Here is a 16,244-nt window from a genome sequence, read left to right as displayed (position 1 = left end):
TACAAGGGAAATAATTCTAGAAATAAAAAGCGGAATTTTCATGACATACCGTCGCAGTTTCGGATGCTACATTTTCAAGACAAAATTCTCACAAAAATGACAACACAAGAAGGCGGTTGTTTATTTCAAATAGGGTAAACGGAATATATATACCTTAGATACGTATTGTCATTTCAAATCTGAAAAGAAACTGTAATCTCAGTGTCTTGTTTCTGTCAGATAAAATTGAGAATTGAGGAGTGTGTCAACAGTCAGGGGACTTACTTAAACAAGTGATTTTCTAAATCACTGATTCAAGTAACATTATTTCCATAAAGGTTGGAAGTTAGAGTTGTCTTTCTTTAATAATCACCTATTTAAGTAGTACAAATTAATCACTAGAAGAAGTGATTTAATATTAGTGTAGCTTTAAATATAGAATACTAATGATCCAGGGACTAATTATGTTTCTAAACTTATCAGAACCAACATCTGTGTTGTCTAGGATGACCAGGTCATTTCAGGTGATGACCTTGTACTGAATCTAGGATAATGACATAAAAATCACTTGTTTAAGTATCAGACCTCAATTTCCTTATCAAAAATCACTTCTTTAAGTATCATTCTTTTAATAACCCCCACTAATTTCAACACCCCCGAACAGTGAAATTTTTATCGCGAACAGTAGAATTTTATTACATAATATGAAAGATGAAACCTTGAACTTCACAGGAAAAATACTCCCACTGCTGTGAAAAATCTTATAACAAAGTATCAGTTCATTATGTAAAGCCATTATTATAGCATTTTTTCAACTAGAATAGAATTTTCAGGTAAATGATAGCATCAAAGGCATAAACCTTGCTACTTAAAAGAAGCAAAAAGTTCATATTTTTTAATTTTTATTAATTTAAAGATGTTATTAAAACATATGTGTTTAAAATTTTGAAAAAAACTACCAAATCCCAATTTGTGACAAAACCTCGAATTTGCTACTCAAATAAGTGATTTAAAAATCACTTACTTCAGTAAGTCCCCTGACTGGTCAAAGAGACAACGTCATTGAGTTGATAATGATATCCTTTCCTGCAGTCCATTTATCTGTTTATTTCATGATTGCATTTTATACAAATCCTTGATAAATAATGAGGGTATTAACAGATGCCTTTACCGTCATTTTCAGCATCAATTTGTTAAAATTTTTACCGTGATTTTCCAAATAATAACCATTACTCAATACACCTTATCGCTATCTGTCCGGCATTACTGGATATCACACAGGTTCCCGTAAAATTATGACATCATAAAACAAAATATCTGACGCCACTATTGAAAAGTGAATGTTATATGACGTCAAAAATCAAGAGGCTGGGTCAGCCTGTTATAGCGATAAGGTGTATACTGACACTGTCAATGATTGATGTTTTTGGGAAAGAATCGGTCATTTTTTTTATCGTCTTTTAGAATGAGTAACTTTCTAAGAGTTTGAAATACATGTAACATGCATGTAGGTTATCTGTTGATAACTGCTTTCCAAAAATATTAAGATACTATCAGATTATTACATGGCATTTTTCATATCGCATGTATTATCAGCCCTAGGTTCAATATCAGCCCAAGAGCCGCATGGCTCGAGGGCTGATATTGACCGAGGGCTGATAATACATGCGATATGAAAAATGACATGTTATGATCTTTTTATCATATGCTTCAACAATGGAGAAAAATAACAGATTCATATATTGATCCTTTTACGTGGTTCCCAAATAGAAGTTCAAAGAGTGAAAAGTTCACGGACGTCGGATCCCAAATTTAGTACATTCGATATGAAATCTTACTATCAGATGCCTCAACATTTTGATATGGACGAAAGGACAAAAGAAATGATTCAAAAATATACATAATGAACACTGTTTGAAAAAGTAAACTTTTTTAACGTAACTTTCTAATTTATGTTTGAAACTTTAAAAAAAAAACGCATTTATTTAATAATTTGATTTTTTTTTATTATTATTATTTTACAAAATATACTTTCCAGTATCCAAATAATTGTTTTGTTAATAAAATTGAGATTGTACACTACTTTGTAAGTTTTTTTAATGAAAATGTAGCATTGAGGTATATTTTCCGGAATTTGCCGAGTATCACCGGAATGCCATGCGATAACGTTACGGAAAGGCATGTGATAACACTCGAAGCATGTGATAAACTTTTCATATCAGCCCGCTAAGCACCAATTCGAAAAATATGGAATTTAAGTTGATTTAATGCTATAATCATACAGTAAAAATCATATGTTATTTAGTCTAAGTATATGATAAATGTATTTATAACATGTATATAATGTATATATATATAACTAAAGACAAACACATATAACTTGTGTTTTCAGTCATTTGATTTAAGTTTATTGTTATTCATATTTCCTACTTACATTTTTAATATTTGATTGACAGGTATTGGTTCTACACTAGGACTTGTCTTGGTTATATTTATCACAGGAGAGATGTTAACAAAGCTAGGGAAAAATATGGAGAAGGAGAAAGTCATTCTGTCATACAAACAAAAACATATAATGGTACGTAAATACATGTATAAAAAGAAGATGTGGTATGATTGCCAATGAGACAACTCTCCACAAGAGACCAAATGACACAGAAATTAACAACTACAGTCTACAGGTCCCCGTACAGCCTTCAACAATGAGCAAAACCCATATGCACAGTCAGCTATAAAAGGCCCTGAAATGACAAATGTAAAACAATTCAAACAAGGAAGCTAACGGCCTTATTTATGTACAAAAAATGAAAAAAAAAAACAAATATGTAACACATAAACAAGCGACAAACAAAAGTAGGGAGAAGGAAAAGTTAACCAAAAATAGGGAGAAATGAAAGTTGTTCAGTAATATAAACAAAAACATACAATGGTATATAAAGTTAACCAAAAATAGTCAGAAGAAAGTTGTTCAACTTCAGTCATACAAAAAAAAAACACATAATGGTGCATAAAGTTAATTCAAAATAGGGAGAAGGAGAAAATTATTCATTAATTACAAACACATAAAATGGTGCGTAAAGTTAACCAAAAATAGGGAGAAGGAGAAAATCATTTAGTAATACAAATAAATCATATAATTGTACTTAATGTTAAACAAAAATACCCACCATTGTCTGGCATGTTTGGAAAGGAAGAAAGTTGTTTAATTATACAAACAAAAACATACATATATATCATATTAAATGTTAATAACTAGAAGAGGAAAGCTTTGTATGTTATTAGATATATATTTATTGCAAACAAAAATGTAAAATAAGCTAGGGAGACAACTAGTAAATAATTAATTGTGCAGATATTTTGTTGTCTTCTTTTTCTGATTGTGAGACAATGATTATGTCATAAAGGTAAAGATTTTATGACCAAATGTAAGGCCAAATAAAAAAGTATGTGTGTTTACTGTCCCATGCTGAAAAAAAGGGTAGGTACTAAGGTAGGTAGTGAATTTTATTTATATTTTAAATTAAGTCTATGGGAGCAACATTGTGACTTTAACAGTGCTTAATCAAAAATGGTCAAAATAACTTTAGGGTAGGTGTACAGTAAACACACATACTTTTTGTTTTGCCTAATATATATAAACTTTATGGTTACGCCATTTTGCCATTTGACTTGTAAACTTCAGTTGTGATAGTGGCACATTTGCATTATACTGATATACATGTACATGTATACTGTGAGAGTTATTTCCTAATTATTCACTTTGTTTTGCAGATTTGAAGATAACACCTGTCCCTATGTCCTTAGACAACCTGGCATATGTAATAACAGATGGCAAAACGACAGTAGTTATAGACCCTGGAGATCCAGAACCTGTTAATGTAAGTAACCACCAGGTGGAGCTGTTCATTAAATTTATTTCACCCTCTCTTTAATGTTTGAACTGTTTAAGGTGGTAGTACCGTGGAACCTTACACAACAGGGAGATAACTCTGTAAAATCAGCTTAACTTTTTAATCACATTGTATTGTTAAGGAAATATTCAGCTTCTCCATTATCAAAATTAGTGCTTTCCAAATTACTATATATATCCAATGGAATTTTTCTTTATATTTTTGTCAAATGGTCAAAGTAATTATTTTGTCAAAATTTTAGGAAAATTAAGCGAGCCAAATTAATTTTAGTCAAGGTGTTAGGTACCACCTTAAGAGAGAATGTCATCAGTTGCCAAACATCTTGTCACAATAAGTTATCCTTGTTGTAAAAAGGGCTGGAGGATGCACTTTACCAATATGTTGAAACTATGAACAACTGTCAAAATTACAAACGAGAGGTTTAGCTAACTATAAAACCAGGGTTAACCTTCCATTTTCTCTTGTTTATATTTTTCTACCTCATAATATGATTTATTTTTCAACAAGAATTATTAGTTGAAAAAAAAAATGCCATTTATACCAAAAGAAAAATGACTGAAAGAAAAATAACATGCAAAACACCTCACAGAAGAAACCTTTATGTGTAACAGTACAGCCTACATAATTAACTCAGAATCTGTACACTTACAAATATATATGAAAGCAAATTTACAGATCTAACATTGTTGGGTTGATGTTTAGACGAGTTGTATATACATTATACTATATATATATATTATAAATATAATTATTTTCTGTGACTGTATATTACATTAATTTGTAGGATCCTTTACTATAGATAATTTAGCTGATCTGTAACAATAACATCTCCATGCCTTATATATCATGTACTGTAGTACGCCGCTAGATTAAAACTGACGAGGAAAGGTAACACACGGCCAGCGAAAGCTCTTTTTTTGAGAGCCCAGGTGGTCGTGTGGTCTAGCGGGACGGCTGCAGTGCGAAAGCAAATTTACAGATCTAACATTGTTGGGTTGATGTTTAGACGAGTTGTATATATATACATTATACTATATATATATTATAAATATAATTATTTTCTGTGACTGTATATTACATTAATTTGTAGGATCCTTTACTATAGATAATTTAGCTGATCTGTAACAATAAAATCTCCATGCCTTATATATCATGTACTGTAGTACGCCGCTAGATTAAAACTGACGAGGAAAGGTAACACACGGCCAGCGAAAGCTCTTTTTTTGAGAGCCCAGGTGGTCATGTGGTCTAGCGGGACGGCTGCAGTGCGAAAGCAAATTTACAGATCTAACATTGTTGGGTTGATGTTTAGACGAGTTGTATATATATACATTATACTATATATATATTATAAATATAATTATTTTCTGTGACTGTATATTACATTAATTTGTAGGATCCTTTACTATAGATAATTTAGCTGATCTGTAACAATAAAATCTCCATGCCTTATATATCATGTACTGTAGTACGCCGCTAGATTAAAACTGACGAGGAAAGGTAACACACGGCCAGCGAAAGCTCTTTTTTTGAGAGCCCAGGTGGTCATGTGGTCTAGCGGGACGGCTGCAGTGCGAAAGCAAATTTACAGATCTAACATTGTTGGGTTGATGTTTAGACGAGTTGTATATATATATATACATTATACTATATATATATATGATGATATTCGTCTATTTTATTTGTAAAATATAAACTTCTTTTGAAATGTGCGAAATAAAATTCAGGGAAAAAGTAAAAACTATCTACATTTTAAAAATAAATAACATAATGAAGCTTTTCTAAACTTAATATTAATGTTATTTTTCATTAAGGAATACCTTGAGAAGAATAACATAATACCAGATGCTGTTTTGGTGACACATAAACATTGGTAAGTCTGTATAGAAATGAAAATTTCTCAGTTTACATCTTTTAATGCACAAATATTAATAATGTGGAACATTTTCTTATTTTATTAGAATATAATATATTTTGTTTTATTTTCCTTTCATTTAAGGTGGGTCCTAACAATGAACTCTGTAGTATCAGCAGTGTTCTCCCCAGGCTACGCTATATTATTTCCCCGTGATGCTATTATGATTTATTTGAAGATGCTATATTTTTGTTTCAATATATCACAAATCCATGTCCTAAATTTTGAACTTTCAACTAATTACGCTTATGATCATAAAAGTTATATCACCTTTAATTGTAATCCCTTCAAGTAGGACAATAGAGGCAGAGTGATTGAATAGGTGTTAATTGCCCTTTGGGTGATTTGGATGCGAATACCCCAAGCTGACACTTTTGAAATGACTTATACCATGGGTTTGCAATCGTCAATTTTGACATGAAAAGAATGCATCATAAAATCATTAAACAATTTGAAATCTATTTTTTTTTTAATACGGAATTTCAAAAATTGAAACAAGGTTTGGTCATTAAGTTTTGCAACTTTGAAAAAAAAAATTCTGTCTCTTCCACCGGTACTACTATCATGACTATGGAGAGTGAAAATTTAGAAATTACTCATTTTCACGATAGTATCTACAGATGCACAAATGGTCCAGTAGACAGAAAAAAATATACCAATAGAGAAAACTACTCATAAACAGACTATTTGTTAGATAACTTTGTTAAAAATATATATTACAATGAATTTCATAGACTTGATAAAGAAAAAAGTTTTTAAATTGAAATTTTATTGCCAATTATGATACTTTCTCTTCGATTTTGTCTTCACTTTTAATATAAAAAAAAACAGTTCTTTTTTGTACTAGATATATAGTATTGTATATATACAGGTTACACTATAATAAACCATTCATTCATTTTATATTGGGACGAAGTCCCCAATAACAGTAGAAAATTCAATAAAAAAAAAAAAAAAAAAAAAAATTGGGAAAATTTTCCCGGAATTTCCATTGTACTAATGAACTCAAAATCGTTCAATTTTTTTTATGTCATGTTTTGAATTCCCACATCTGCGCAGAAATCAACAATGCACTTCCTTTTTCCGGTATCATTTGCTTGAAATTTTGAGTAAAATATATATTTATCAGTCTAGTATAAAATAGGAAGGAACGCAATATCAATTTCATTCTTAATAATTCCTTGATATGAAAAAACGTTATCTAATGATAGCGTTTCTTTGATTACATTGCATATGACGTCATAACTAAAATAACATCACAACTAAAATTCCTAACAACAGAACCAAAATCGGAAACGTTACAGTTTTTCCGTTTTGAAATTAAGATATATTTGAATTAGAAAAATATCATAGACTTCGTCCCCTTTCACAGGTAATGCCTGCCTCATATTAATTATAGTTGGGTATAGGTAGGGTAACTGAAACCGCATATTTTTTTATTTGGCACAAGAGGAAAAAAATAATTCTGTAACTATAAATGAATAAAGAAAACATTAACTGAAACAACTGTTTTCCTGGTTATAGTTTAATTGTATTCTCAGTATTGAATTGAACAATATAAACATATATAACATAAAGGAGATAGAGCATGACCATGATGTGACAAATAGACAAATTACCGTAATGTTAAGTTTTTTTTACGCCAAATGTGATACTATTCAAAATTTCTGGGGAGAACACTGATCAGCTTAACATTTTAGTCACACTGTATTGTTATAGGGATTTTAAGCTTCTCAACGATCAAAACTAGTGTTTGTCAAACTGCTATGTAACCAGTGTAATTTTTGATAAAATGGTTGGTTAAAATTTAAAATTTTTATATTTTTGTCAAAAGGTCAAAGTAAAAAATTTTGTTAAAATTTTATGTGAAAATTAAAAGAGCCAAATTAATTTTAGTGAAGGTGTTGGGTACCACCTTAGACAATTATTTATTTATTATTTATAAAGTTTGTGGTATTTTTATTTCTACTATTGAGGTGCAAACCAAACAGTATTTATTAATTATATATATTGTATTTCTTAATTTATTCCTTATGCAAATTTTTTTTAATTTAGCTTTTATTTCATTTCTCTTTAATAGGGATCACAGTGGAGGAAACTCAGAGATGAAAAAGAAATACAGAAAAATTAAAATATATGGCAGTGCTTCAGATAATATAAATAATGTTACCAAGTAAGTCATTTAAGGAGGTAGACCTAGATTAAGGGAAATAACTCTTAAAATCATCAGTACGTTTGTGTCAACCATTTTCAAAAATATATTTTAAGCTTCTAGGTTACATAGATTAATTTCAATCTGTTTCAGGTAAATGCTTAAAATACATTGATGAACTTGACTTTTACAAACGCTTAACTGATTTAAAGAGTTATCTCCCTGAACCAAGGTCTACCACCTTAAGGTACAGAAACAAAATAGATATAGAAGATTGTAATCCATCATAGTCTTTGGCAGTTTGATGCAATATACCCATAAAATTTCAGCTTATAAATTTATTTTGGGACTTTTAAGTTGGACTGTATTTAATTTTCTAAATGGTTGATAAAGGCTTTTGAATGGGGGAGGGAAAGTTGGCACCTGCTTCTAGATTTTTGTTTTGTAAGACAGGACTCCCTGCTAGCTGGTTTCAGGGGGGACTGAAAAGATAGATAAATGTTGCAAATGTAATTAAAATATTCAATCATGGGAAGATGCCACCTGCAGAATTCCTACAACAATTATTGCAATGACAACAAAAACAGCATACACATTTAGCAAATTTCAGAAATTAAGTTTTATTTATTATTGTAATACTCATCTAGTCACATTATTTGCAATAATAAAACCTGGCATTAATTTCTGAATTTACAGTCTTTTTTTTTGTTTTGCAGGATTTTCCGGGATATTCTGTATTTTCTTTTTTTTCTTCTTTTCAGTGGTGTAACACATGGCGAAGAACTTATATTTGAAACAATGAAGTTTACCTGTCACTTGTCACCAGGTCATACAACAGGTCACATGTACTTTGTTTTAGATGGTTCCCCTTACAGAGCCCCAGATTCTGTGTTTTCAGGGGATCATTTGTTCCTAGGTGGTTGTGGTAAGTACACTAAGTCTGATGTCTCTCTTGTTTTTATAGATTAGACCGTTGGTTTTCCTGTTTGAATGGTTTTACACATGTCATTTTTGGGACCCTTTATAGTTAGCTGTCCAATGTGAACCAAGGCTCTGTGTTTAAGACCGTACTTGACCTATACTGGTTTACTTTTATAAATTGAGACTTGGATGAGAGAGTTGTCTCATTGGCACTAGTACCACATCTTCTTATATCTATATTATGATTTTATCATTAGGCAAGGTATTAGTATTTGTGGTTACTAATATTTGTGGTTTTAATAGGTGTAGGTGAGTGTCCAACAACTAGAATTTCATATAGGCATGTACAAGGTTACAAAAAAAATTTTGCACTCAATATCAGAACTTATTTTTTGGACGTTAAAGCTAGAATTTAGAATTTCAAACTCCAACTCACACCAGATATATTAAACCAATCTTTATCAAGCTGAATCTAAAAGTTAGATTATGTCAAATAACAATCATTTTCATCATTACCATAATTACTATTATTTAAATACACATTACACTATTGTACCCTCAAAAAGAGGGAGACACTAACATATATGCATAATCATTGATAAATATAGGCGTGTTCAACTGAACCTTTAATTTCTTATTTTACCAAAGACACACTGAAATTCATATCAGAGACCTTTAATAACAATATGGCACATCCGTAAAAAAATTACCATTTCTGGATTCTGGGGCATCTATGAAGATTATCTCTCAAAATTTTATTGAATTTTAGTTTTGTTAAACAAAACTATCTTATAAGTCTACAATGGAAAATTCATATATGATTAAAAAAATTGTGAACAAGGTTTAACAGTAAGATTTATGGACTAATGTAAATCATTACACTATGATATGATATAGTGTCTGACAGATGAAATAGCACACTGTATATGTTCCAGACCGTATGAGTATTTGGACCGTACGCGTACGGTCTGGACCGTATGCGTACTTTTTCAAAATACGCATACGGTCGGACCGTATGCGTACTGTCCAACTAATAATAAGAAGATGGTCAAGTTTATCAGATACAAATGTAAATAACAGATAAAAAAATCTTATATCTCAAATTAATATAAAAAGTTCAATTGATATTGAAATGAAAACTTAATATTCTAACTTTTTAAAAAGGTCACGCTAGTTTAATCTGTTTATCTCCATTAAAGGCCAGTATGCTCATTGAAATTGAGGTTCACAGATGTAAACAAAACGTACAAGGACAATTGTTTTATAATATTTGTGAACTTTAAAAAAAAAAATGCATATGCAAAGGAACATGAATGGACCGCAAACATGTAAATGTAAATTAATAAAAAAACATAACATTCCTTGTGGTAGTTAGTGACAACTGGAGCAAGAGTAAAAAAATGGAGATATAGAATTAAACAAACATTTAATTTCAATTGTACGCTTATTCACTTACCCATCTAATGAAAAAATAGCATCTTGGAGAACTAAAGCTACAAATTTTTGGTTATTGTGTATTTTTTTAATTTAACCCATATGATACCAAAACATGTATGGTCAGCTGGACCGTACGAGTATACTCATACGGTCCGACGGTACGAGTATGGTTAGACCGTACAAGTATACGTATACAGTCCGGACCGTACGCGTACGGTCCAAATACTCGTATGGTCTGGAACATATATACATGGTATACTTAAGTTTGTTTATTTTATGATTTACTTTGTCACATGAGAGGAATTTGTTTTTTGAAGTCATTGATTAACATCCATCAGCTTTATATTGTATTTCATATTTTCTATTTTTTAGGGAGGATGTTTGAGAAACCAGCATTTTCAATGTTAAAGTCCCTTGATGAGATTTCAGATCTACCTCCAGACACATTGGTCTGGCCAGGTGAGGCATGCTGTACACAATACAAATAATAACACGATAAAAGCTACCTTGTTATATCAAATTGGTTATTCTAGCTGTTGACAAAAGTTACTATAATTCAAAATTGAGACTATACTCATTTGAAATACTGTATGTCTTACATAGTTATTCAATATAAAGTTATAATAAATAGAAAAAATAAAACTTTCAAGCTTTTTTTTTGAAAAAGAACAGTGTTATTTTAGCATTTTTAGTGTGAATTGTTAATATTTATAGATTATCGTTGATCATCTCAAGTTTGATTGTCTCGCCCAAGCCGTGACCGTGACAGTGAGAAAGGCAATCAAGTTGATATGACCAATGATAATCTGTTTATCTCTATTTTACCTATGACGACGTTGTCACATTCATGTCAATTTCATTGACAAGGCCACATGATCCCTTAATTTGTAGTGATCATTTTTCATATCACTTGACTCTTGTAAGGAAATTATCAGTTAGCAAGATCAAAAGAAAATCTCGTAATGTAGCGATAATACTACAAGTCAGTAACTTTTATAGCTGACTATTGGGACATGCTTATTTTTGAAGACTGTAACTGTTTGTCATTTGAAATCTGTTGGATAGTTGTCTCATTTTAATCAAGCCACCTCGAGCTCTGCTTCAGACCTGATATTTATATTAACATGAATTTTGGAAGTCAGTATACTGTTCAAGTCAGAAATTATTGCAATCTTTTAAGAAAAGATAAAAATGTAAGATTAATTAATGCGCTTTCAGGAAAATCTGAAAACCGATATTTGTATAAAATTAAAACTTGCCAATAGTTTCAGAATTTACAGTATTAAATATCAACAGATTAGTTTGGCATAGTTGAATAAATTAAGTATAATGTATAAACAAGTGGTAAACATTTCCTGTATTTTCTTTACAGGTCATGAATATGCATCAGATAACCTTGAATTTGCCTGCCATGTGGAACCCAGCAATGAAAAAGCAAAGGTAAATGCTATACCACACTAAACATATGAGCTGCGTCGGATAGAAATCGACCTTATGCAAATAAATATCCAAACCTCTGTTAACTTATTTTGGGTTGACAAAAAATTTTATGCAAAGTCTGTAACTGTTTGAAAATTGACGCAATATACAAATACCCTCAAATCAGACCAAAATACATCTTTAATTCCGCATTTAAATGTCACAAAATCAATCAAAGTGTTAACAATGAACATGTATACGTGCACTTGCATTAGGTCGATTTCTATCTGACGCAGCTCATATATTAATCTTTATTCAATTGATTGTTGGGCGATGATTATAAATATGAGAAGTATGTAAATCGTCATGTCATATGTTTTCGTATGTCATATGTTTTTGTATCATCAATATTTCACCGGTTTCGATTGCACACGTGTATATTGTGACAGGTTTTTCGGTTTCTATATTTGAACCAACAGCAACACTACAACTTGACAAATTTAAATCATATTCAAAGTCACTTTAAAAGAAGATAGAACAAATATGATAAAACTGACCAGATTAATTAGCCATTTTTATTTAATGTCAAAAATATGCATCACTAGAATAGTTGTTGAGAAAAATTCTGAAGGGTTACATGAAGAACAGATATGTCATTTGCCTGTCAGACACCTTGAAGGCATAAAACTTTGCTCAGTGCTCGGAGCACAAAAATCATGCTAGAAAACATGAAATCAAGCAATTTGATTGGTTGATTTTCGAGTCTGAGTACAAAAATCATGCTCGAAAGTTCTATGACCGTGAGGCCAGATCTTCAAGACATGAGACTGTCATTTGGTTTATGTGTCGATTTTATTACAAACCAGCGAGTTAAAATTAACAGAGTTCTAATATATAAATGGTTGTTCAAACTCAATTCCTTCAATAATTTATTGACAGGTCTTTTTATACATCCTTTATACATACATATAGATGAAAACAGTCTTAGCTTTTTACATTTAATCACAAATTTGGAAAAAATTGAAATTAAAAAAAGGAATGTCTTTTGTAAAAACCCAGTGCCAATCTGAAAAAAAATGACAATGTTAAAATTTCACACATGAAACATCAACCAAAAACAATTTAGTTTTAGTACCAGAACCATGACTTTAGAAAAAATTTTAAGTGAATAAAACTGAGGGGGGATAGGACGGGTCTTGATCCCGAAATCCTGGACTTGAAAAAACGAAATCCCTAGCTCCAGAATTTAAATAAAGCAAATCCCGACATCCCGAAATCCGAAAAAAAGGATTCCCGGATCCCGAAAGGGTCAATCCCGAAATCCCTAGCTTAAAAACACCCGATCCCGGAGTCCCGATAAAGGTCCTATCCCCCCTTAAAACTCAACAAAACTGTAAAGAATGGAAATTGTAATTAGTATGAAAACACATCATTAGAGGATATACCTATATATATATATACAACTCGTCTAAACATCAACCCAACAATGTTAGATCTGTAAATTTGCTTTCGCAAATTTTTGGTTCTTCCCTCGCCGGGATTCGAACCCATGCTACTGTGATATCGTGACACCAAATCGCCTGCACTGCAGCCGTCCCGCTAGACCACACGACCACCTGGGCTCTCAAAAAAAAGAGCTTTAGCTGGCCGTGTGTTACCTTTCCTCGTCAGTTTTAATCTAGCGACGTACTACAGTACATGATATATAAGGCATGAAGATGTTATTGTTACAGATCAGCTAAATTATCTATAGTAAAGGATCCTACAAATTAATGTAATATACAGTCATATCATGTACTGTAGTACGCCGCTAGATTAAAACTGACGAGGAAAGGTAACACACGGCCAGCAAAAGCTCTTTTTTTTTTAGAGCCCAGGTGGTCGTGTGGTCTAGCGGGACGGCTGTAGTGCAGGCGATTTGGTGTCACGATATCACAGTAGCATGGGTTCAAATCCCGGCGAGGGAAGAACCAAAAATTTGCGAAAGCAAATTTACAGATCTAACATTGTTGGGTTGATGTTTAGACGAGTTGTATATACATTATGTACACAGCCATGTATCACCATCATTGATGGCGATCCGATGGATACTTCTGTTGTAGAGTTGTCACTGACTCAGACGTACCTATATATATATATATCACTAAAGATTCCACAACTGCAACAAGTGTGTTATAATGTTTCTCAGACATTTTAATTTTAATATTTATAGCCCAAGGTTTGCAGATTTTTTATTAAAATTAAGCAAAATTTAACTGTTGAGAGTGGAGTAATGTCATAATACACGAGTTATAGCTGTGGAATCTATTTCTCTAATGATTTTTATCCCTTTTTTTCCGATCATTGGCAGAAAGATGTGTTCTTTTTATGTGACGTCATCAGACAAAGTCGCCTTTATTCAGGACGTCACAATAGGAAATTTAGAAGAAATTAAGAAAATCTTCCTTCATAATTAAATTTCGACAGATCATTTGCTAAGAACAGATTTTGCACTAGCGATGAGAAATATTTTTTACACCACCCAGGGAATGTGTAAATAGCACAAAAATTAGAGAAAGTTATTTCTCAAGATTATGATACGAGTTTGTGTGAAAACTTGACAAACAGTACTGATTGAAAAACAAATAAAGGTCCACTTCAGAGTCTCATCAACCATGTTGAACTCACAAATCTGGCTTCTAAACACAGGATTCATATGTCTCCTTCATTCTTAAAAAATACCAATTTAGTCTCCTTCATTTTTTAAAAAAAAACCTTTTAGAAAAGAAGTATGATTTTGTCAGTTGAGAGTTAAAAATTTGGATATTGAGAAAAATCCTATTTAATTCATATAAAAAAAAATCAAAATGCTAGTTTAAATCATTGCGATTATAACCTTGTCACATTTTTCTCAATAATCAAAACATTGCAATAATTCCTTAAATTACAGTAGTATACCAATGAATACATCCATTGGTAGATCCAGGGGGGGGGAACCCCCTTTTCTTTTGACGATCAATGCATTTGAATGGGAGCATATAGTTGGAACCCCCCCATTACTCTGGGTTGGTAATCCCCCTTTTTAAAATGGCTGAATCCGCCCCTGCATGTTATGCAACACCTTCTTAAATGGTTCATTAATGCCATTCTGTTATCAATTGTAAAAAAAACCTTTCAGAATTTACAGTAGTCATAATATGAAATGAAATCAGGTTATTTATGCAGTTGTTATATGTAATTTTTTTTAGGGAAAATTATCATGGGTGAAAGAACAAAGACAAAAGAAAATGTGTACTGTAAGTAAATTTTCACTTATTTTGTATTTATTCTTTTTCCTATGTCATTTGAGTTTGAAAATGCATTGTGCCATTTCAAATTTTCAATCTTATGTGTTTCTCAGCATAAGGAGAAGGTTTACTTGTATTTTGAAACATATAATTGAAATAACTGCTTTTTGAAAATCATGTTTCTGAGAAAAATTATCTCTAAAAACTAAGGATGCACATGTCTGTTGTCAATGAAATAAACAACGGGGTCATTAGTAAAAAAGCGATGAACAGATTATCATAGGTCACCTCAACCTGTACAGGCTCAAGTGAGAAAATCAATCTTGTTGAGATCACTAACTATAATCTATAATTATCGCAATTTTATAAAAATAATTTACATCCAAAAAACTTCAATTTCAAACATACATGACATATATCTCCTAACTAGTAAAGGTCAACAAAGGTAACTTTCAACTATCACAATGCTCTAATATTTCAGTGTCCGTCAACAATGGGAGAAGAATTAACGTATAATCCATTCCTGCGAACAAAAGAGAAGACAATAATGGTTGCTGCTGGTGCCCTGTTTGAAGGAGAATATAAAGTACCAGATGATGAAGCCAGAGCACAAGCTTTGTTTGAACTAAGACAAATGAAAGACAAGTACAAATACAAATTATGATAAAGTTTTATGTATATATTATATCTATGTATAGATTAGAGGGTTGTAAGGTATATTTTACATGCATGATGAACAAATTTCACAAGCGTTGATACTTTCAGCTGCAAAGTGGTTGATGAATACCGGTGTCAAATTATCATGTACATGAATTTTTTTTAATTTCCATTTAAGAAAAAGAGAAAATACTTGTGATAAGATATTCATAAAAAATTCATGTTGAATTTTGTGGTTTCTTAACCTGAAAAAAATGGAATATCTATTCAGCTGATATAGATTTTCATAACTAGTAAATGAAGTTATTTAAAATTTCACAACATAAAATGTTTTCTATGTTCACATCAATTCAATAGAAAATGTAAACATTTTAGTGCAACTTTAAAAAAAAAAATGGTTTGAAATTACTGGACATTAATAATAGCCAATTCAAGCACTTCATTATTTTTTTGTGTTTTGATTTATTTAAGGCCTAAAAACAAAATGTTGTGTTTCCGGTCACCCGACCGACCGTCCTTCAGACCCCGACTCAAAAGTTTTTAAAGTTGATGTGGGAAAAAAAAATTTGTATACCTACCGACCGTTT

The 16,244-nt window shown here is 31.3% G+C and overlaps 1 protein-coding gene across 1 annotated transcript; it reads left to right on the top strand.

Moving 5' to 3' along the window:
• The first annotated feature begins 37 nt into the window (after positions 1–37).
• LOC143053596 (putative thioesterase PNKD) lies at positions 38–15,802 on the top strand. Its single transcript, XM_076226385.1, has 10 exons — positions 38–134; positions 2,436–2,557; positions 3,751–3,857; positions 5,705–5,763; positions 7,886–7,978; positions 8,719–8,882; positions 10,688–10,774; positions 11,688–11,755; positions 14,962–15,009; positions 15,482–15,802. Exons 1-10 carry the CDS (start codon positions 64–66, stop codon positions 15,662–15,664), a joined length of 1,002 nt encoding a protein of 333 aa, XP_076082500.1. The 5' UTR covers positions 38–63; the 3' UTR covers positions 15,665–15,802.
• The last annotated feature ends 442 nt before the right edge of the window (positions 15,803–16,244 follow it).

This window comes from Mytilus galloprovincialis, chromosome 12 (assembly GCF_965363235.1).
Source record: "Mytilus galloprovincialis chromosome 12, xbMytGall1.hap1.1, whole genome shotgun sequence".
Lineage (NCBI taxonomy): Eukaryota > Metazoa > Mollusca > Bivalvia > Mytilida > Mytilidae > Mytilus > Mytilus galloprovincialis.
Note: the sequence above shows the minus strand (reverse complement) of the source record. Positions and strands in the feature narration are given on the sequence as shown.

Bases quoted from the DNA above. Each gene is read 5' to 3' on its own strand.
- LOC143053596 (XM_076226385.1), top strand. From the start codon at position 64: ATGCTACATTTTCAAGACAAAATTCTCACAAAAATGACAACACAAGAA. The intron at 3,858-5,704 runs GTAAGTAACCAC...TTTTTCATTAAG, and splicing joins GAGATCCAGAACCTGTTAAT to GAATACCTTGAGAAGAATAA. The intron at 10,775-11,687 runs GTGAGGCATGCT...TTTTCTTTACAG, and splicing joins AGACACATTGGTCTGGCCAG to GTCATGAATATGCATCAGAT.